The sequence below is a fragment of the Carassius carassius genome, chromosome 1 (assembly GCF_963082965.1).
Source record: "Carassius carassius chromosome 1, fCarCar2.1, whole genome shotgun sequence".
NCBI lineage: Eukaryota > Metazoa > Chordata > Actinopteri > Cypriniformes > Cyprinidae > Carassius > Carassius carassius.
In genome coordinates, this window is record NC_081755.1 from 27,188,147 (window position 1) to 27,210,980 (window position 22,834).

The 22,834-nt window shown below is 38.3% G+C and overlaps 2 protein-coding genes across 6 annotated transcripts; one reads left to right on the top strand and one right to left on the bottom strand.

Annotated features, from left to right (window-relative positions):
• Window positions 1-274: 274 nt before the first annotated feature.
• LOC132143379 (seizure protein 6 homolog) lies at window positions 275-14,145 on the bottom strand. 3 transcript variants are annotated; one of them, XM_059553562.1, is made up of 19 exons: window positions 13,746-14,145; window positions 11,757-11,835; window positions 11,484-11,612; window positions 11,162-11,383; window positions 10,917-11,053; window positions 10,511-10,703; window positions 7,391-7,576; window positions 7,092-7,275; window positions 6,634-6,797; window positions 6,319-6,513; window positions 5,719-5,857; window positions 5,427-5,623; window positions 5,150-5,344; window positions 4,806-5,000; window positions 3,625-3,816; window positions 3,502-3,540; window positions 3,281-3,398; window positions 2,734-2,845; window positions 275-1,543 (listed from the first exon to the last, which is right to left on the bottom strand). In XM_059553562.1, exons 2-19 carry the CDS (start codon window positions 11,812-11,814, stop codon window positions 1,514-1,516), a joined length of 2,685 nt encoding a protein of 894 aa, XP_059409545.1. In that variant the 5' UTR covers window positions 11,815-11,835; window positions 13,746-14,145; the 3' UTR covers window positions 275-1,513. The 3 variants fall into 3 exon arrangements, with proteins under 3 accessions (XP_059409545.1, XP_059409529.1, XP_059409536.1); XM_059553546.1 differs by having other exon boundaries at window positions 11,757-11,839; XM_059553553.1 differs by having other exon boundaries at window positions 13,742-14,145.
• LOC132143396 (aspartate beta-hydroxylase domain-containing protein 2-like) lies at window positions 13,552-21,888 on the top strand. Of its 3 annotated transcripts, none has more exons than XM_059553593.1 (8): window positions 13,552-13,688; window positions 14,491-14,540; window positions 16,293-16,368; window positions 16,783-17,225; window positions 17,337-17,543; window positions 18,110-18,317; window positions 18,965-19,078; window positions 21,111-21,888. In XM_059553593.1, the coding sequence occupies exons 4-8, from the start codon at window positions 16,800-16,802 to the stop codon at window positions 21,218-21,220; spliced, it is 1,065 nt and encodes a 354-aa protein (XP_059409576.1). In that variant the 5' UTR covers window positions 13,552-13,688; window positions 14,491-14,540; window positions 16,293-16,368; window positions 16,783-16,799; the 3' UTR covers window positions 21,221-21,888. The 3 variants fall into 3 exon arrangements, with proteins under 3 accessions (XP_059409576.1, XP_059409568.1, XP_059409558.1); XM_059553585.1 differs by lacking the exon at window positions 13,552-13,688 and adding an exon at window positions 14,091-14,203; XM_059553575.1 differs by lacking the exons at window positions 13,552-13,688; window positions 14,491-14,540 and adding an exon at window positions 15,870-16,197.
• The last annotated feature ends 946 nt before the right edge of the window (window positions 21,889-22,834 follow it).

Sequence of the window (22,834 nt, forward strand, 5' to 3'; positions counted from 1 at the left end):
CATCTGTGACACAAAATTTAGTTTAAATTAAAATAGAAAAAAATCTGTCTTGGGAACGTGGGAAACATAAATCAATGTACCGTATGATTGTGTTTACACACACAAGCACGTAAATGTGTGTATGTTTATAGCATGTGTCTATCTATCTATCTATCTATCTATCTATCTATCTATCTATCTATCTATCTATCTATCTATCTATCTGTCTGTTGTTTCCAGTATCATAACATACCAGTATCTATTATCCATAAAGATGTCATTTATGAAAGACACATTCACCATCCAACAGATACTTTTATTTAATCTTAAATCTCAGGAAATAAATGTCTTCATGACAAGTATATTGTGTTGATAAATAAATAACAATCAAGTAATACTATAATGCACCAAAGCCCTCCACAACATGGGCTCTGGTTATGGCACAGTGGAAAAGACGAAACTCACTGCATATTAACAAGAAACCATGAGATGAATAAATAATTAAATAAATAAAATATGCAATTTATAAAAAGCATTTCAGTTCAATTACTGCATCACAGCAAGCAGTTTTTTTTTCTTCTGTATATATATTTTCCTCAACATAGTGCGTATGCAACAACATCAACTCTGATTAACAATGACAGTAAGTATAATTGATCATGAATCCTAAGCTGAAGCGGTAAAATATACAATCGTCGCGTGCCGTAAGCGAGAGGACATTCCGCTCCTCTGAAACATGGTCATTCAACATCAAGCAGAAATAGATTCTTAAGAAACAGCAAAGAACAATATGAAATGCTGGCATTGTCTTCATTATTACATAATAATGTGAGAATTACTATGGCAACCAGTGAAACGTGAAGTGATGTCACATTATGGGATGTATTTTGGCACTGAATCTGCATGTATACTCAATATTCAATCAAAATATATACATTCAATATGTTCTTGTCATCATGTATATGTGCGTGTGAATGTGTGGCCATGTGTCTGTATACAAACATGGGCGCGTGAGAGTATAGTTTTCATTTTTCAGATTATATATGTATATGTGTACTTATCTTTGTCAAAGTCTCTCTCTCTTTCTCTCTCTCTCCCCATTCAATTTCTCTCTTTCTTTCACTCCATCTCTTTACAGTCCTTAAGGCAGCAGACCTTCTGTTATAAAACATGCCTGACTGTGGAAATCATACTCACAGTATGTTCTTACAACTGTTTTGTTGTTACTTTCAGTATTTCATTACTCTGATGTACATATACAGCCAATAACTAACACACATGTAAACACACACTAGCATACTACACAGGCACCTGCATCAACTCACAAGCAAACTCACACTTGGTATAAACATACATCAGTGAATCGACCAAGAGGGAGGAGAGAGAGACTGTGTAGGGTGGGATTATTGTGGCGTCATTAGTTGAGTAAAACAAATGAATGTCTTGCAGAGGGAGAGAGAGAAAAAAAAAACAGTATCCTTTCTTTTCTTCTTTTCAGTCACCCAAAATTCAGATTCATTTGAAGACTTCTGTCTCAGATGGACACCTCATACTCTCGCGTGTCCTACAATCAGAGAGGGAAACAAACTTCACTAGCAAATATGATAAGAGAATCATAATCTAAAGCCAAGCAGCATTGTTTATTTTTTGTAAAATTATAATGAATATAATATAATACAGATAAAGTGACATTACATACGACAAAAAGATAGAAAACGCCATTTTTGATCAAATTTATATGATGATACAGCAGCATCTGCACTACTGTTTAAAGGTCTGGGGTCAGTATATGATTTCATTGCTGTAGAAAAGAAAACCGAAATGAATACTTTTAGCAAAGGTGTATTAAACTGATTAAAAGTGACAGTAAAGACATTTATGACTGAGCTTTCTATTCATAAAATATACCTGAAAAAAGCTGACCAAAAAAAAGAAATTAGGCTTCAGAACTGTTTTCAACACTGATAGTAATAATAAATGTTTATTTAGCCACACATAGGTATTTTTGATTGATTTCTGAAGGTTCATGTGACACTGAAGACTGAAGTAATGATGCTTTGGAAAATATATTGCAATGAAAATAATTATTTAAAATTGTAATAATATTTTTTTACAAATATTTCTGGTTTTACTGTATTTTTGATCAAATAACTGCAGCCTTGGTGAGCATATAGACTTTGAACATGCAAAGTTGTGAAATTGGCTTAATCTTTTGAAAAACTTAAATTCAACATGTAACAAATTATAATACATGTAAAATGTCAAAACATACAATCTACTCCACTTTCCTGCGGCGCTGCAGTTTTAAATGTATGTTGTGTTTTGATTTAGATAGAAGGTCATGCTGTGATGTATCGATCTGGCGCTGGTATCACATGATGCGAATTCACAGGCCAGAGTTCACAGAGCTTGAACTTTGCTATGCAGCAAAATTAGAAATATCTTTGCACAGGCTTGCTTTTCTGGTATGACACATTTTCAAGCGTATGAATGGAAGTCAATGAAATGAAAAGTGTAGTGTGACCACGGCCTAAGATACTTCTTTCAAAAACATTAGACCCAAACTATTGAATGGTAGTGCAACTAAATAAATAAAATAAGATCGAACGCTGTGCTGAAAGATCGGCAAGATCGAAGCTAGCAAACAGACTATGATTCCCTAAAGAGAAAATCAATGCCTTAGATTTCTTGGTGTTCAGTTACACATCATAACAGTTTATAAGTACAAATTCCACTAGGTTGTGAGCGTCTTACCCCTGCTTCATAGAGAGGGTTGTTAAAGTCAGACTCCACCGTTATGGGACTGTAAGAGTGGGTGTGAGAGAGAGACTTCCAGAACAACGGTTTCCACTGCCACCTACACACGCTGAGAGAGACAGGAAGAGACGACCAGAGAGCTGTTAGTGCAGAAGAGCTAAATAAGGAACAGCTGTGAAGAAGGTTTTGACAAGACTCAGGGAAAATAGCTGGATTTTAAAGTCAACAAGAAATAACGCTTGAAAGTCATTCTGCTTTAGTAATGTATTTCAGTGTCAAATGCAAGGAAGGTTTGATTTCATCCATAGGGAAATGGGTTAGGAAATGGCAGAGTGTTATTTACTTATTTCAAATTTCCAGCCCAAGAGCCACCAATAATTACTTTTTCTTTGAAATAATGTGCAATAGTAAAAAATATGCAAAATGAGACCGGGAACACTCACATTGTAAAGTACATATTTTATAATAACAGGGCCGATTTTGATTTCATGTTAACTTTAACACAAAAAAAAAGCATTCAGAAACACAAGCATGCCAAACTTACTTGGTATAGTACATGTAGATTCCACCAATCAGAAGGATGACCAGAATGATTGGCAGGATAATAGCCAATGCAATGTTCTCGCTCAGCATCTGATGAGAGGCCTCTAATGACTGAGAAACTGCAAAGAGTGGAGATTAATAACATGGACATCAGCATGTGACATGGTGGGCCAAATTATCAAACCAATATGAATAGCACTTGACAATGATAACCAACGTTACCCTCCAATTTATGATCGTCGAGTAGCCCTTCATAGGCCACTGCAAATAAATAAAACATGACGTTTTCAGACTCTTCAGATAGAAAGCCAACTCTGTGTATTAGACTAGTTCACATTCACATACCTTTACAGAAGGGTGGTGGGCTGTTCCACTGAGAGGGGTGTCCTGGGACACAGTTGATGATGACTTCCCCAATGAGCTCATAGCCCTCATAGCAGAAGAAGCGCAGTGTCTCTCCTGCCTGGTAACTGTGCTTGTACAGAGTCTGGTAGCCATTGTCTGGCACGCCAGGGTTTGGGCATGGATCATATTTTACTGTTTAGCAGAAAAATAGAGGGCAATATGGTTTATTGTAGTACATTAGACAGAAATCTGATAGTTGGGATAAAATGTTTAGCTGTCTCTGCAATATTTTATCCTGCATATACTAGCATTCACAAGTTTGGGGCCTGTAAGAGTTTTTGAAGTCTCTTTAGTTTACCAAGCCTGCATATTTTCTGATCTACAATACAGTTATTTTAGGAAATATTAATATTATTATATATATATATACTGTAATATTTTACAGTTACAGTTTATTCCTGTAATATATAGCTGTATTTTCAGCATCATTACTACAGTCTTCAGTGTCACCTGATCCTTCAGGAATCATTCTATTGTGCTGATTTGCTGCTCAAGAAACATTTCTCAGAATTATCAATGAAGAAAACAGTTAAAATATTTTGGTGATGTTTTTTACAGCATTCATCTGAAATCTAAATCTTTTTAGAAATTGGGATTTATACATCATCTGAAAGCTGCATAAATAAGCTTTCCATAATATTTAATATTTGGCTGGGATACAACTATTTGAATATCTGGAATCTGAGGCAAAAAAAATCTAAATACTAAGAAAATTTCCTTTGAAGTTGTCCAAATTAAGTTTTTAGCAATGCATTTTACTAATCAAAAATTAGGTTTTGATATATTGACGGTATAATTATATAAATGTATAAAATATCATCATGGAACATGATTTTTACTTAATATCCTAATGATTTTTGGCATAAAAGTTTTTTGGCTATTTCTACTTTCTATATCCCAGCAACTCAAGACTTAGTTTTGTGATCCAGGGCCACATATCTATGAATGCATGCATTCATTTTGATAGCCCTAATTTTTAATATTGATCGATTTAAAAAAACTTCTGAATTAAATCCATACAGGATTAAGGAGAGGGGGTGGAGATGTTCAACTTTTCTCCCTCCATACACAATCCCTCACATACCTCATTGCGTGCATAAAAATAAATAGCATGTACTCACAGACACACTTTGGGCTGCGGTCACTCCATTTGGGCATGCCGGTGTCTCTGCCATGGCAGGAGATCTGGTTTGGGCCTTCCACTTGATAACCCTGGTTACATGTGAAGTGTACCACTGTTCCCACTGCAAAACCAGACTCCGGATGTACTGAGCGTGCTCCATTAACCACTTCTCCTGGATCAGGGCACTGCTGGACTAGAGGGACATCAAAGCCAGGAGGAAAAAGAGATTAACAGTAAGACAGTATTAATCAAATATTCAAACTGGTAAATGATGAGTCTACTAACCAAAGGGAACCAGTAAATAAATCAGTGTGCTCCAAAGATAAACATAACGCAGCTCACTTTTCACACAGGTCGGCGGGTTGTTGCTCCAGGAGAGATCCCACTGGCAGGTGATGATGTCAGAGCCAACGATGTCATAGCCAGGCTGACACTGATAGGTTAACACACTGCCTCTCACCAGAGACGGGTGGGAGGAGCTGCTCCAGCCAAACTCAATTTGCGGAAGGGCAGGACATGTGTCATTTGGCTCCACCTCTGCACGGAATTAAAGGAAGTGACATGACTGTAAGCTACAGCACAAAAGATACAGAAAAAGGACAACCCCTTTGACATGTACCTCTGTAGTGAATGAGGAAGCCTTGGCTCAGTATAAATGTGGAGTCATCAGGATCGCTCTGAAACTGAATGGTGACCTCTGAACCTCCTGATACAACCCTGAACCTTTCTCTTGAGCCTAGGTACTGTCCAATCACATGTGATGTCAGATCATGGCCATCAAATAGCGTGAGAATGTCATTATGACGGATGTTCAAACTGCAAACAAGTGATAGGAAAATATATTTAAAATACGGAATTAAATCAAAAACAGAATTAAACACAAACTGTTTCAATCAAATAGATATAGTTACATTTGTACGTCCAGTTCGATGCGCTTGTCCTCGCTGACATGTATTTGCCACACACAGTCCTGCCCCTTCGAGTAGCTCTGTGGCCAGTCAGGAGACAACACAGTTCCCACCGTGTCCGTGAGCTCCCCGCCACACAAAGCTGAGAGGAGAAAGAGAAGGAATTATTAAAACAGCTTTCACATTATTAGGCCAGACTGATTACACAAGTACGTTCCTTGAAACCCTAGTAGGTACAATTTGAAAATTGTTTTGAAATTTACTTAATGAAAGATTTTTGAATCAACTTTAATAAACCACTTTGGCATTACCAGGATATTTTCTTTAGAATTTGCACTAGTAAATTGACAGTTCTTATAAAGATGAGTAGATAGTTGTGCAGTTTGTGAATGAATGGCTTAACAACACCACCATTCAGACATTTGAAGTCAGTAAGATTTTTCAATGTTTTGTCCTCCAAGGCTGCAATAGTTTAATTACAAATACAGTTCAAAAAGTAATACTATGACATAATATTACATAAAAAAGAAATCGAATTTAATATCTATTTTTAAAATGTATTTTTCTTGTGATGCCAAATATTGTAAATATGTGATGTCACACCTCTGCAGACAGGTTCACTCTCATTCCAGTGAGGGTCATTGGGATCAACACACTCCATAACTCCTGAGCCTTGCTCCATGATGAAACCAGGAGAGCATGAGAAGGTAACTACAGTCCCCAGTGGGAAGGTGATGTCACTGCTGCTGAAATTCCCATGAGGCAGGTAAGGTTCATAACAGTGTTCCCCATCAAAGGCTTAAAGAGGAAAAATGAAAAAGGGGAAGGATGTTATTTATTTATTTTTTTTAATTTATAGTGATATATGGTTTAGAGTAATGAAATATGTTTTGCTAAATGTGTAACATGTTGTCTTACCTTCATAGCGGAGAGCCAGCAGCAGTGGGATGGAGGAGGAATCAGCCGTGAGCTCCACATACAGAAACATTCCCTCACTCACAAAGCCTCGTTCTGGAACGTCATCCAGATCCGAGTCGAAGAGGAGCGGAGCTGTAGAGCTATTGCCACTGCGCACAATCAGCCTAGGACAGGGATGAGGGAACGAAAAATAACATTAGGAAAAGTGTTGACATTAAAAATGATCCATGAAGGATTGAGATCAGGGTAGGTTGTACTGGAAAGAGAAGAAGATCTAATTTGGTGTTCATTCTTAAACAGAAAACTTCTGTATAGCTTGTACTTTTTCTAAATACATATAGTATTGCAACTACATGAGTGTAGAGAAAAATCTAAATTAGTACAAAAATAAATTATCAAAAATAAGATACACATTAATTAACTTAATACACAAGATCAATAAAGACTTGAACTCTCACTTGTCATTGTCTTCATCAAGAGCCACCCTCTCAAAATGGAGATGGAGCCTGTGGCCTTCCTTGGCTTCCAGCAGCCAATGGCAGCTCAGGTTGCTACCGCTGCTATGGTTACTTGCAGAGGGGAGAGTTGGAGACAGGATGCGTCCAACAGTAGCATTTCTAATCCACCCTCCACAAGATACAGCTTTAATATGCAAAAACACACGTGAATGCTTATACACATGGCATTAAACAAAAATGTCTTCAGTAACTTAGATACTGAAAAACAACAAAATAACGGAATGAAAAACATAACCCACCCACACACTGGGGTTCTGGGGTGCTCCATTTTGGTCGGGTGGTATTCAAACAGGTTGCAACCTCATGACCTCTGACCTCAAAGCCGGGATCACAATGAAAGTGAGCCTGACCTCCAGGATGAATATCAGTGACAGTCACTCCACCACTCTCAGGGGAGAGAGGAAACGAGCAGGACAGGAGGAACGCTGGGATGAGTTTTTAAAAGAACAAGAAAACTCTGTTAGTCCTGTTATGTCAAAACACACAAGTTACATTTTGCTTGCAGTACAGCTCAAATGATTTGGGGTCAGTAAGTTATTAATTAAGAAAGTAATACTTTTATTCTGCAAGGAAGCATTAAATTCATCAAAAGTGACAGTAAAGACATTTATAATGTTAAAAGATTTCTAATCCAGATATAAGTACTGTTCTTTCAAACTTTCTATTAATCAAAGAATCCTAAAAAATTAAAACCTGTTTCACGGATTCCACAAAAATATTAAAGGATACCCATTATGCCCCTTTTACAAGATGTAATATAAGTGTCAGGTGTTCCCAGAATGTGTCTGTGAGATTCCAGCCCAAAATACCACACAGATCATGTATTTTATCATTTTGGAAATGCCTATTTTGAGTGGAAGCAGAAACAGGCTGTTTTCGTGCATGATTCTTTAAATGCAAATGAGCTGCTAACTCCCCGCCCCCTTTTCCAGAATAGGACTGTGTCTTTACACCTCATACCTCAGATTAGAGCTGAAGATCTTTGCCCGAACCCGACGGGACCCTATGGGACCCGACAGGTTCGGTCGGGTTCGGTCTTAATTTATATCATCTTACGCGTGCTCGGGTTGGGCTCGGACTTGCGCTCTGGTTTTCGAGGTAACCGAGCGGTCATGTGATGGATGCTGAGTAGGTGAAACGGAGGCTTGCCTCTGGCGATTACGTTTAGGTTGCACCAACAACTAAAGCAAAGTCTGAGGTGTGGAAAAGTTTTGACCATGTTTATAATGATAATAATGAGTGAATAATGACACACCATCAGTGAGCGCAGCAACACGCTGAAGACATCTACAGTGGATTCAATCATTTTCCTCCACGAAAACATGAAGGCTTAACCTAATCTCTATGAGTAAAGGTTTTTTAAATGATAACTAAAAATTCATTGAGTCTTAGATGCATAATGTGGACAGAGTATTTACGTTAATGTTGGCATTATTCTTTTATTAAATGTCAGCTGCTAGTGGCGAAGCAAATCCGGTGGAGCCTTTATCTATGTCGATTTAGAGTGCTGAGATGTTGTCACAGAGGACTTATTTTATTTTTTTATTCCAACTTTCAAGTGGTCTAGTCTACGTTAGTTATGGATAAATTATGTTAAAACGTATAAATGACTCATTCTTGACAAAAGGCAAAAGAGCTGTGTGCGTGTGCACATTTGAATAATGTCGGGCTGTAAACGGGTTCGGGCTTTTAAAAAGCTGTCAATCAAAATGTACTTGTCGGGCTCGGGCCGAAACCTGTCGGGCTCGGGTCCTGTCGGGCCTAACTTTTATGGCCCGATTACAGCTCTACCTCAGATACGATGTTTGGTTTTGATTATCATGCTTATCATGCTGAAATACGTACGTTTTCATACGTTTTCAACCATATCAGTTTAAATTTCTAATATATACTGTTTTCTGAGCGCACACATTAGAAATACACGCACAGAAAGCCACACACCATGTGAGTACTAAGCTAAGCTCTCTTTCATGTCTTGTTATGCCTAAACTGTCAAATACATTCAAGTTTATTTTAAATACAAACAAGAGTTACAAAAACAGTCAGTTAAGTAAAGGTATCTGTGAAGATAAACAGATGGGAAAGAAATTGCATGTTTAGCTATATTAGATCTGTGTGGCAGCAGCAGTGTAATATACAGTACATAAAATCTTGGTTGCAAAATCTGAACAACTTGTTTCTTCACAAGCTTGCAAAGAAAGGATTATCAAAAAAATGTACTGGGCTGTTCTTTTCATGTTTTCTAAAGCCTGGTTCACACGGGACGATTTTAAAATTGTCGGCCAATTTTCCAAACCTGAGAGACCCCACACACGGCGATAAAAAATCACGGGTCTAACAGTGTTGGTCATACAGTGTGTGGTGTGCAGCCACATGGCAAAATCAACACATCACACACGAACCGATTTGACTCCCGAGCATTCCCAGGTCAGATGGGAAATCTTGCAAAATCCCTCGAGATCAAACGTGACTTCAGAGTAAACAATCATGGCGGACGAAGAGGATGCAGTGGCCATAGTTTGTGCTTTGTTTGTAACCGAAAAAAAAAACATAAGAAAAACAAGAAAAGGCGATGGTCAAAGAAGTGGAGACAAAGTCCTCCATCTCCGACATCCACCGGACTTTCTGTTGCGCCATGCCGCCGGCTGTTTTGATTTTGTTTCCCGGTACTTCCTCGCCGCCTCATCACCTCGCTTTCTGATTGGCTACACGCCACAGTCCAAAGGCTGCGTGATCGTTTGTCCTCGGGGGACACCACACACGAGAAGAAATCAGGCCAAATAAATCCAACATGTTGGATATCCCCGATTTGAGATCGGAGCGGTCCCGACGTCCTTCCGAGCAGAGGAGAGCAGTCTTAACACACCACACACGGCAGGAATATCGAATCAGATTATTTTACGATAATCGGAGCATCCTTAAGATTGTCGGAAGGTGTCAATCGGGGCTAAAATCGGCCTAATTATCCTGCCTTGTGAACCAGGCTTTAGATAGTAGATGCACCAGAGCTTATAACGATTAAACACGAAAAAAGTCAGATTTTCCTGATATGTCACCTTTAAGCAGTACGCCTGTTTTCGACATTGATAATAATAAAAAACGTGTATTGAGCAACTAAATCAGCAAATTAGATGGAGTTCTGAAGGACTACTGAATAATCAGCTTTGACATCACTGGAATAAATTACATTTAAATAACATTAAAATAGAACACAGTTATTGTAAATTGCAATAATATCCGCAACATAACTGCTTTAATGTATTTTTTATCAAATAAATGCAGCCTTGGTGAGCATAAGATATTTTTTACAACCTCAATCTTTTGAACGGTAGTGTCAATCATTGTTACACGCAAAATACCTTGATAGTGAAAGCTGAAAACCCCATGATTGGCTTGCTTCAGACTCTTATAGTGGATCTGCACTTGGTTGGTTGAGCTGCGTATCACCTGACCTTCGCTCATTAGCGTCTCATTGGCCAAAAGCTCAGGCGCCGTCCCACCCAACTCCAGAATGGTAAGTGACTCCTCCTTGGACAAGTTTACTTTCTTCACCTTTAAAACAGACAGGTGTAACCATAACAGCAGTTAATGATGTCGTTGTCCGAGACTGTATCAAGGGCAAAAATGTCTGAACTCTGAGAGGCATCGCCCATGCAAATTCCAACAAGATGCATTAGCTATGTTAACAGCCAGTAACCATGGTGACATAGAGAGAGGGTATCTGAGGTTATAACGGAAACTGTGATAATGGTGAAACCATCACACCTGTATTTCTACACCATATCCAAGATAAACGGTGATGCTGTAGGTGCACTCCAGCGGGGAAAAGGGAGATGAGGAGGAGAGTGAATCAGGGGACTCGACTATTCCCTCCATTCCTGACAGACTGGCGTTGCACTGAACTGGAAAGACAGTTTAAAAGTTTAAAAAACATCTGTGGCGTTTAGAGCTTCATGTTGGAAATTAATCAACCATCTAGAACTGTTATGTGCTTTTGTTGGTTATGATACCTGGTGTGTGCACCGTTGTTATTGTTGTTGTTGTGATTAGAGTGGTTGTGGTCTCTTCCTCAGCTGGTGGTGATGTCACGGCCCTCCCAAAACCTGATTGGCCCGCTTGAGGTGCAGCAGATGAGGTCACTGCGGTGGTGAGGATTCCTGGTGATATCACTGTGGAGGGGGGATCTGATTCTCTGATGGACGGGAAAGCCTGGGTCGGGTTAGTAGTTGTACCTGCGAGTTAAATGCCAGATTTAGATTATGATAAAAAGCGGTGACATAGACCTGGTTTATTATTAAATGTATGCAGTCGTGCTTATTATAAAGGACTGACCTCTGCTACCAGAGGTGTGGCCCAGGTACTCCTTACTCAGAAGCGCAGCATGGATGAGTTCTCCCAAGGGGTGGGGACTGGATGTCACAGTGGGAGGAGCCTCAGGATCTGACGCCCCTAAAGATGCACCTAAAAAGTCCCTTGAACCGTTAAACGTAGTTTCTTGCCTCTAAATAGGTTCATTGTAAAGTTATCTACATATATTATGTGCATTCACCTCACGTCAATATTTAAACATACAAAGGCACACTCACACAAGTATGTGCATATTACCTGAAGCCAGGTGCAGCAGTGTGACAGACAGTGTCACAGCAAAAACTGTGGACACCATTTTTAAATATGAGAGGACAGCCTGGGTGCAAGAAAACGAGAAAAAAAGAAGTAGTAAGAGGGAAAGAAGGATAGATTAAAGTTTTGGGAGACAGTAAGTCAAAGCATGAAATCTCAAGTAAGGTCTGTGTTATTCAACTTTCTATTCATCAAATAATACTTAAAAATGTCATCAAATCAGCATATTAGCGTGATTAAAGGATCATGTGACACTGAAGACTGGAGTAATGATCCTGAAAATTCAGCTTTATTATCACAGGAATAAATTCCATTTTACAATGTATTTAACTATATAACAGTATTTAACTATATAATAGTATTATAATCACATTTCACTGCTGGTTATATACACTATATATAATTTTGTATGTGACGAATAAAATAAAAATCTTGAATAATCTTGAAATCTTTATTAAAAATCGTAGTAATGTGTCACATTATTACAGTTTTTACAGTAATAATGCAGCTTTAATGCACATAAGAGACTTTTAAAATCATTTTAAAACGTCTTTCCAACCCCATCAGTGTAAGTCATCAGATACTGGCGATTTCTGTCCAATCGAAAGCTCTCTAAAATGAGAAAGTCCCTCTACGATACTTAAAACACTACAAAAATCGTGGTTTATGCAGCTTATTAGCTATTGTTTTAAAACATGGAGTACTTCGATATAACAGCCTAAACTTCCTATTTCAACAAATAGGAAAATACAGGGACACTAGAAAGAAAAAAAATTATAACGTCTTTAAAGCTAAAGTGTTAGTTAAATATGACCCTGGACCACAAAACCGATAATCATATATCTCTGAAAGCGAAATAAATAAGCTTTCCATTGGTGTATGGTTTGTTAGAATAGGATGCGATTTGGCTGAGACCCAACTATTAGAAAATCTGGAATCTGAGGGTGCAAGAAAACAAAACGAGTTGTCCAAATTAAGTTCTTAGCAATGCATATTACTAATTAAAAATTAAGTTTTGATATATGTGCAGTCGAACATTTATAAAATATCTCCATGGAACATGATCTTTACTTAATATAATTTTTTGTCATAAGGGAATATTCAATACTTTTGACCCATACAATGTGTTGTTGGCTATTGCTACAAATATAACCATGCTACTTATGACTGTTTTGGTGGTCCAGGGTCACATATGAGTTCGTTTGGTGAATTTGTTTTTTATCACTGCAATTTAAAACAATTACTGATATATGCGGCCAAACTGATATTATGTGGCAGTTTCTTAATTCAGAAGTTCAGAAGAAACTGCAGAAATGCGTCATCTCGTAAAATATTCCCTAAAGTCATCGGATCTTTTGTCGTCTATCAAATCTTATGGCCCCGCCGTGGCCCTCGAGGCCTGACAGCGCACGAGACATACGGCCCCTGACGTGTCCACGTTCAGTGATCAATGATGTCACCGCTCACACGAGAGACAGGTAGAAGAGAGCAGGTCTGGTCTGCTAGTGGCCTCATTTAGTATTTACCGCACACGCCGATGCTGATAAAAAGGGTTCATAATACAAATGAACTAGAGGAAGATGAAAACATATTGAGGCTTGACATTAATTTATAATACCCACACTAATGGTAACCACGACAGAATATGCGAGCAGATGATGTTGCTGACACTGCGGGCAGAGCGTTCAGATAATTTATTCAGACGCTCTTCTCCTCATCTGCTTCAAAAACATCTGCCCTTATCCCTGACTATGACGCAAGACGCCCATTCCCCCCCAAAACGCATTAGCAAGCCGTCTAGACTGAATAAACCTTCATTTCTTTCTGAAGCAAAGCAGTATTGGATTAATGTGAATGGTTTATAATAATTTCATGAACGCATCCGTTGCATCTCTATGCAGGTGGATGTCGCGCAAGGTAACAAGCTCGCCAAAACACCAATGTCTGTCAGAGGGAAACAGAACATATACGCACCCGCAATACGCAGTTTCTCTTTTCTATTCGTCAAATGTAATCCTCTGTTTCTTTCCTTTTCCTGGTGATTCTTTGGATATTTCGTGTGTGTGTGTGTTTCTCTAGCACCGCTCTCGCTGCTGCGTTTCTTGCGCGTCTCTCGCTCCCACACCTCCCTCCGAAATACCACAACTGGCGCGGCGCGTCAAACGGATTTTAAACAATCATTTGAACGCTCCCGGCCCAGTTATTGCCAGATACGAGTGTTCCATTCGAACCCACGGAGAAGGCAGTGACGTTTTCGTTCCAAGGAAATAAATCAGTTTGCGTCCGTTCTTCGTTGTATTTTTTCATTCGTTTATTTCTGTCCGTTTCGGCCTATGGCAGGCTAGCAGGTGAGCGTTGAGCAGACATAGATGGCAGTTCCTTCCGTATGGTTGGCGTGTTGACTGTCAATGAGCGATGTCCGAATCGTTTCTGTGAGTCGAATCTTTTAAATGTACCAACTCATTACTAAGATTAAGCCTGTCCGAGCACTTCTCGAGTCAGCATACTCACTAACAAATACCACAACAAACAGATTTTAACTAATCATTTGATCATCGTTGGCCAAATTATCCAATGGCCAAAAAATCAAGTGTGAGTATCTAATTCTCACATCCTAAAAAGAAAATAACCGTTTCGATCCACAGGAACAATAATTTTGCATCTTTTCTAGACAGTTTTTCTATTCGCTTGTTTTTGTCTGTTTCTGTCCGTCTGCAAGGCTGACGAGAGACTGAATCGGATCTTTTAATGAATCGATTCAAAAAACAGGTCAGTATGCACGAATCTGATTGAACAATTCTTTAACCAATCTATAGGCCTGCTGAAAATGAGTTTCACCCACACATATGAAACACATTTGTTTTCTTTGTCTTTACATAATCTAATTTATTTTTTTGTGTATTATGTACTTGTAAATTACCGTTAGATTATTAATTATGATATTATGAGTTTACTTGAGGCCTCAAACTAAATTAATAACACAATAAACAACTAAATGTGCACATGACTTTACTGTGGTTGTGATTTTGTTGTTTTTGAATTTTAATTTTTTTATGCTTTATTAATTAAATGCCACAAAAACAAGAGGTATTACATATTCACATGACCATACTAACATTAACTTCCAAAGAAAAGAAAAAAAGAAAAAGAAAGGAAATACTTTCAGAGAATTGTTTCAAACCTTCAAACCATTCCATGGTTTGTTCCAAGAGATTTAGTTATAGGACTAATTTAAAGTCATTTATAAAATGTGAAAAGTTCAGCCCACTTTCTCTTATGTATATGGTATTTTCCTAAAATATACAAATGTATAATATGCTGTTATTTACAATTCAAATTTTGAAAATTTTCATAAAAAAGCACATATAATTTCTATCTTACACTCTATTTTTCTATTAAAATAGAATTCCAAATCCTTCCAAATTTTGAGGAAATACAATGGGGGGGGGGGGGTAAATAGTTTATTTTTCTAGACCAAACTCACAGGTATATGAAATATACTTAAGCTTAAATATTTCCAAAACGTGCTTAGCAGTATAAATACTATGAAGTAAACTTTGTAAGACACATCCTTGATTCTGTTATTGATATATAAAAAGCAGTTTCCATGATTTTTATCAAGAGATTACCTCATTGCTACACTGTTGTTTTAAAACATCAACAATTTAAAATAAAAATATTTCCATAAGGATTATCCATGCTGGTTTCTTCTGAAATATAGTGTTTTTTTTAAGTAACATCACACTCTTTGGAATTGTGTCAAGAACAATAGCAAATTCTCTCGGTTAAATTGGTAGTTGGATTTTTTGGACAAATTCAGTGACAACAACCCGTGGGAATTAACTTACTGTTTCTCACTAAAATAATACCTTCATTGAACAAAGTATAAAAGAATTAAGATTTGTTTTTAAAATATGTCCTTGTTATTCCATATGAAATAGTTGTGTGGTGAAAAAGTGTGCGTACACCAATTTCCATGCTAGCTATGCAAGCAGGGCTTGTCTGTGAAAACCAGCCAATTTAGCAGGAATTTTGTCTACTGTGACATCACGGCGTGAAATGTTTGCGTTCCGTAAAACGTTAGTGACCACGTGATGAGATTAAATAATCACTGAATCGTTCTTAGAACTAGTTAAACGACCAACTTGTTCGATAGAACGAATGGGTCAGACTCCTCTTCACTACAGGCTGGTGTTGTTTGGTTTGTATTTTTGAGTCCACCTCACGTGCGCCACACAGTGGTTGAACTGCAGTAGCACTAGACGAAGACGGCGCTCTGCATAGGAACTGTCCAGCGTCTCGGTGCTGAAACTTACTCCTTCGGCTCTCGGCTAACAGCAAGAAAGGATCATACAATTCTCAAATAGGCTTAACAACCCAGCAACGAAGGCCTGGTTGATTCAGATGCGTCAGTACATGGACAAAGGTAATAAAAACATCTTTGTTATGTTCCGTAAAGAAGGAGGAGTCGTTCTTCCAGCCTTACGGAAGCAATGAATGCGGAATCTACTGTATTTTCAGGGCTGCAGATAAACAGAGGAAGGGACGTGGTGAGAACGACGGGGGAAAGAGAGACTGAGTAAGACGTGGAGAAGCGGTAAGAAAACACACATATACAGAACACCCAAAAAAATTGAAGAAAATCGCGCTGCAAGTGTCCGAATGGTAACTTGCAATGTTCGGTAAAAATCGGTTCTTTCCGTCGTCACACTCTCTTCTGACATCGTGTGCAATGTTTCAGCAACGTGATTACTGTCTGAAAATGAAGGCGACACACAAACTGACTGCAGCAGGAATCATTATGCGATAGAGCGACTGCGAGCGATATTGAAGCCTCGGATTGATTAATATTCATTATCTGTGGTCAGCTGCATATTAATTATTCAGCTATTAAACATGAAGGAAGGGAAATAAGTCAAAGTGTATTGATTTTACACACTGTAGAAAGTCTCGTGTAACAAGGACTTAAGAAGTTCATTACTATTGAATAATTTCTTTCTTTCTCTATAAGCTCACTCTCTCAGCATTATGTCCTGGTCTCTGGACTTGGTGCCGCTTCCCCCATGTGCATTGATGGGAGGTCCCCCCCTCAGCGGGCTCCTCTGGACCGTCCTCCTCCTCTTCCTCTGGTACTGCTACCGCATGGGTTCTGACCCACCATCCAATTCTGGTATGTTAAAAAGTGGCTCTGGCCGGTCCTCATTCTCTCGGTCATCCAGCCGTTGCCCGGTTGACCCCAGACACTCTGCACCTAAAGCATCAGCGGCCATCAACATGGAGACGCTGGAGGAAGAGGAGGGCACAGAGAGCTACCTGACACCAGTGTTGAGCCACGCCCCGTTCCCCACTGAGGCTGCTGCAGAAAGCAGGAAGTTGTATAGAGCACTACAGGAATATGCCAAGCGCTACAGTTGGGCTGGCATGGGGCGAATTCACAAGGGCCTGCGCAATCAGGTCAGAGATGGGAAAAATAGAATAACTTAAGGCTTTTTCCTAAATATCTGTGTTGTATCTCAACATTTGTGTCACTGTTTGTCCCTCGACATCTTCCTCGCTGCTGTCTAGGCCAGGATCAATGATCGGCCATCCATTCAGAAGCCTCATCTCTTCTACCTCCCAGATGTTCCCAGCATACCTTTCTTTCCCAGGGATGCTCATCGTCATGACATCGAGGTTCTGGAGGCCAGCTATCCCATAATCCTTGCTGAGTTCCAAGCTGTGTACCAGAGGGGGATTGAAACAAAGCTAGGGTGGAGCTACCAAGGACCAAAGGTGACTAAACATACAAAGATATTTCAGGAATTTCAATGGGTCAGAGAGACAACTGTGAAAATCACAGTAAAATCTGTTTATTTGATTTGTATCAATCTTCATAAACTATACAAGTACAGCTGACCAGAAAAGGTAGGTAGGTAGATAGGGTAGATAGATAGATAGATAGATAGATAGATAGATAGATAGATAGATAGATAGATAGATAGATAGATAGATAGATAGATAGATAGTAAAAAAATTTAATTAATTGTATTTTTTTTTATTTTTAGTTAAACTGTACTAATTCACTTGTGTTTATCATCACTCTACTTTATCCAGCACACACATTCGCCAAGACTCTTTCATTCTCTGGCTGTCCTTCTTGCCCTCTCTTAATATCTTCCGATCGATATCTGTACTGCACTGCTGTTAGGGATCTGTTTGGATTCAATTCATCATTCTCTCATAATAATCAGGCTATACAAATGCAGGACATAGACACACAACCTCACAGTTAAGGCTGAGAATAGAGAGAGAATGTGCTTATGCATGTATGATGATGAGCTCCTGTGTTCATCTCTCAGGGCCAGACAGTGTTCCCGCTCTATAGTGCTGGAGAGTGTGTGGCCAGAAACTGCCGTGCGTGTCCGTGTACATACCGAACGCTCCTCTCTCTCAGAACCTTCATCAGCAGTAACTCTCTGGGATCAGCTGGCTTCTGGCTCCTGGGTCCTGAGGCCACATTGGGAGGGGCCTATGGCCCTACAAACACACGTCTGCGCTGTCATCTGGGTAAGTCACAACACTGAAACAGAAAACTCTTCCACACAGGACTACTGTTGGGGTCAGGGAGATCTTTTATGGTCATGCATAAAAAAACAGTCATATATTACATGTTTTTATTATTACAAATATTATTACAATTTGAATATATTTTCAAATGTAATTTATTCTTCTGATGGTTAAGCTGTATTTTCAGCATCATTACTCCAGCCTTCAGTGTCACATGGTCCTTGAGAAATCATTCTAAGATGCTGTTTTGCTGCTCAAGAAACATTTATTATTATTATCAATTTGAAAAAAAAAACAGTTGTGCCTATTCATATTTTTGTGTGGAAACCATGATACTCATTTTTCAGGATTCTTTGATTTATTAAAAAACAAAACAACAGCATTGACTCGAAATAGAATTTTGATTCATCCTTTTTTCCAAAAAAATCGGACTCCTTGATTACTTTTAGTGCTCCAAAATGATTTGAGGTAATGTAAGAGAAAATGCTGTGGAAATATAAAGAAATGTAAAAGAAATAAGGCCAGAAAATCTGTATTAATGTACAAATGCTGCAATGTTGTGTTCACCAACATTTGGGGACAGGAAATAAGATACCAATATAATGGCATTTTCCTGTGAGTGTGAAATGACTTTGTTTCTGTGCCAGGTCTTCAGACGCCTGCTCAGTGTGAGCTGGTGGTGGGTGGAGAGCCTCAGTGTTGGTCAGAGGGACACTGCCTCCTTGTGGATGACTCCTTCCTGCACACCATCTCACATAACGGTCAGAGAACTACATTGTACAAACCTCATTAATCATAACATGCTGAATGACTGAAGCTAACAAGAGCTCCTACAGATCAATAATGACATCAATAAAGATAACAGGCAATCTGAAAATGTAGAAAAAGACAAAATTCTTACTTGCTAAATGGAGTTCTCAGTTAAGAAAGTGTGCTACACTTTTGTTTCTGAGGAGGCACCACTGGCAGTCCTGGCCTATATAAGTGTAAGGCGGGATTAGTTGAGTGTTACATGAAAAATCTGATGGAGCATATGGATAATTTTGAAGAAGTATGATGCTTCTGTAGCTGTGTTTCATATTTGTCTCAACTAGGTCAGAGATGTTTCTTTTAAAATCAGATGTTTCATGTAACTCAACTAATCCGGTCTTATATAATATGTATTATTTAAATCCTTTTAAATAAAGTCAACACAGATTGTTACTGATTCTATAACGTATTTGTTATATATATTTAAGAATTACATGGGAAATGTCTGCATTCATATCAATATCTTTATATTTCTATTGGATTTTGAGACATTGTTGAGACTGTGACAGTATAATCTTAGTAAAAAATAAATAAAAGTTCATTACTGGCATGGTTCTGTGAAGAACCTTTAACATCCATGAAAATCTTTCATTCAACAAAACGTTCTTTACACAAAATAAAAAAACATTTTTTTTTAACAGCTGAAATGTTCTTTGGGAACCCAAATGATTCTTTATGGACTCACTACAAAAACCTCTTGGAACCCTTCTTTTTTAAGAGTGAAGACTCTTCTGATACTCTGTAGGACACAAAAATGAGATTACCAGAGTAGAAATTGAGACAAATAACTACAGGCAGAGATTTAAATTTTTCCCTATATTTAAAGGAGTTATATGATGCTGCTAAAAAGAACATTATTTTGTGTATTTGGTGTAATGAAATGTGTTTATGTGGTTTAAGGTTCAAACATTATTGTTTCTCCTCTATGCCCCGCCTTCTGAAACACTTAGATTTTTACCAAGCTCATCGTTCTGAAAAGTGAGGTGTGCTCTGATTGGCCTGCTATCCAGTGCGTTGTGATTGGCCAAATGCCAAAAGCACGATGGAAATGTTACACTCCTTGTCATACTGTGTGTGATGCATGTCCCGGTCAGAACAACGAAGTGACAAGATGATAACAATAAAACCCATTACAAACGAATTAACTATTTATTCACAGGTTTGCGCTTCACAACATTTTCACACACGGACAAATGTGAGTGACATCATATACCTCTGTAAATCAATACGATTTAAATTCACATCTCGCACACTTCAATGCACTTTGATTGGAACATATATGTTCACTTTGAACTGGAATCATGGCGGAATATCCTGTGATGTCCACTTCGCAGGGCACTTACGTTCCAACAGAACAAACGTCTGAAGTGATAAGAGAAACATACAAAATGTGCAGAGCAGGGGGGTGCAAGGGCTGGAATTCTACACTGCTCAAAACGCGCGTTTGAATCATCAGTGGAAAATCCTTCAAATATGTAAACTTACTAACAGACTGTGAGTACAAACAGCCCTCATTGTAGTCTTCTCTCTCAGGATCAGGAAACAGTCCTCCATTACATTAGCTGCACACATCTGAATATTAGGGTTGAACTCTTCTGGAATGAAGTAGTTTCGCTTTCACAAAGAAACACACAGCGTCTCCACAACATGGCAGCAGCGGCAACAGCGAGAATCAAAGTTACGCCTTCTTTCTTTGCCTGAACATTTGCAGGGCAGCGTTATGCAAATCTTCCCACACAGTGACATTGACGTGGGGGCATATTTAAACAAGCTGTTTTAGGAGGGCATGGTTGACTCTTAACTTTTATCAAGAATATCTCTTTAAATTTGGGACTGTAGTCTTTGCAACTTTACAGATCTTCTTTATGCACCAAGAGCTTGTAACACTCCAAATTAAAAAGAAAACTTGAAATCGCATCATATGACCCCTTTAAACTCTAGGTGGTCTTCTATGTTACCATCATCTTTATATTTGTCCTCTAGGGGGAGCTGAAGATGGTCCCAGAGTTATCTTCAGTGTGGACCTGTGGCATCCTAACGTGGCTGCAGCAGAGAGACAGGCTCTAGACTACATCTTTGCCCCTGAGCAGTAGCTCTAGCTGTATTTCCCAGGATGCACCAGTCAAACCCACTTCATGTCATATTAAAATGCAGAAAATGTTGTTTTAAAGTTCGCAAAACATCTTGTGATTTAGTTAAAAGTTCATATTGAGGATATTTATCATTTAATTACTACATACTTTGATGTCTGACTCTTGTTTGACTGAAACCTTTTGAAATATTTCAAACAAACGACTTCAGTCAGAACTGTAGTTCTGCAAATTTACCGTACAGATCAGAAGACATATTGACTATCTTGAGCCCTGAGCACACAGATAACTGTGACGACACGCAAACAATTTTTGAACTTCATATCTGCATTTGACTTGTGCCTGTCTTGATAATCCCGCATTCCTGTTCTATCGTTTTTGTGCCTGATTTCTCCTCCTTACCTCTCTGATGTATACTGTGATACATGGTTCTCCGTAAATACTGTAAACGTGACTCACGGTTATGCTACATATTTTGTTTTATTTCATCAGATGGTGATTTATTTTCATACCTGTAAAGCACACACTGAAGACAACATACTGTATATGACCAGATTACCTGCATGTGTTGTGAATTTTGACTGTGTTGCCACCAATGCACTTGATGACTGTCCTGCAAATCAAGTATGTATTCAGCGGAGTTCAATTAAAAAATAAAAGGTTTTATTAAATGTAATCTCTCTAGTCGCTGATGGCATTGAAGGGGGAGGAAGTATTGGTTTCCACTCACCATCACACACTCACAGCGGGACCGATACACTCACTCAGCACCCAAACAGACACCTGGTGTAAGAGGGCTCCTTCATCAGCAACTTTATCTTCCTGCACTGAACCTTGTGAGAGCAGAACAGAAAATAAAAATAATAGAATATCATAAAGGGGTTCAGGGGCCTGTGTACAATCAAAAATGCATGAGAGACCGTGCAAGATGAAGAGACAGACAGAAAGAGCCACAGCTAGGATAATATTTTAGAAAAAATTCCGTACGAAGTAATGTGTGTGTTTATTACTGGCTTATTACAGCAGAATTTATATATTTACAGTATTATATATATAATATACTAATGTATACTTATGTTTTAGATAAGTGAAAATAAATATACTGAAATACATTTGAAATACATTTATTTCATGTTAAATATACTACAAAAACATTTACATATTTAAGTACTTAAGAAATACCCTGCAATTGTACTTTTAATATAGAAACTGGTATACTTAAAAGTCTGCTAATCCAAATAATTATAACCAAATAATTATATTTTTTATATCAGGAAGTCTCAATCAATATGTCAGTAAATATTTTAATAAATGTTTTTTTTTTTTTTTTTTTACTTTTTTCCATATTAAAATGGTAGATATGTTTTGATAGATGTTATAATCCCACCAGGTAGTAGCGGTATAGGTATACCACTGTTCTACCAACATGTTTGACAAAAACACAGTATCCATGTACTGTAGCATGAAAGACGATTGCATCTGAATATTTGGAGGGATACAGCTGTCAGAAATGACGTGTAGACGTCAGCAGCACAGCACTGCTCTGGTGTGATCTTGGTCCACTCTTCATTCCTCTCTCTCCAAAGTTCAGTAACTGTAGCTTGTTTCTTACTCATA

What these genes read in the sequence shown, in the direction of transcription:
- LOC132143396 (XM_059553593.1), top strand. Translation starts at nt 16,800, where the DNA reads ATGTCCTGGTCTCTGGACTTGGTGCCGCTTCCCCCATGTGCATTGATG. An exon ending in ACAAGGGCCTGCGCAATCAG is followed by an intron (nt 17,226 to 17,336) that starts GTCAGAGATGGG and finishes GCTGCTGTCTAG; the next exon opens with GCCAGGATCAATGATCGGCC. An exon ending in GCACACCATCTCACATAACG is followed by an intron (nt 19,079 to 21,110) that starts GTCAGAGAACTA and finishes TTTGTCCTCTAG; the next exon opens with GGGGAGCTGAAGATGGTCCC.
- LOC132143379 (XM_059553562.1), bottom strand. Translation starts at nt 11,814, where the DNA reads ATGGTGTCCACAGTTTTTGCTGTGACACTGTCTGTCACACTGCTGCAC. An exon ending in CCCACCACCCTTCTGTAAAG is followed by an intron (nt 3,541 to 3,624) that starts GTATGTGAATGT and finishes ATTTATTTGCAG; the next exon opens with TGGCCTATGAAGGGCTACTC. An exon ending in ATCTACATGTACTATACCAA is followed by an intron (nt 2,846 to 3,280) that starts GTAAGTTTGGCA and finishes TGTCTCTCTCAG; the next exon opens with CGTGTGTAGGTGGCAGTGGA.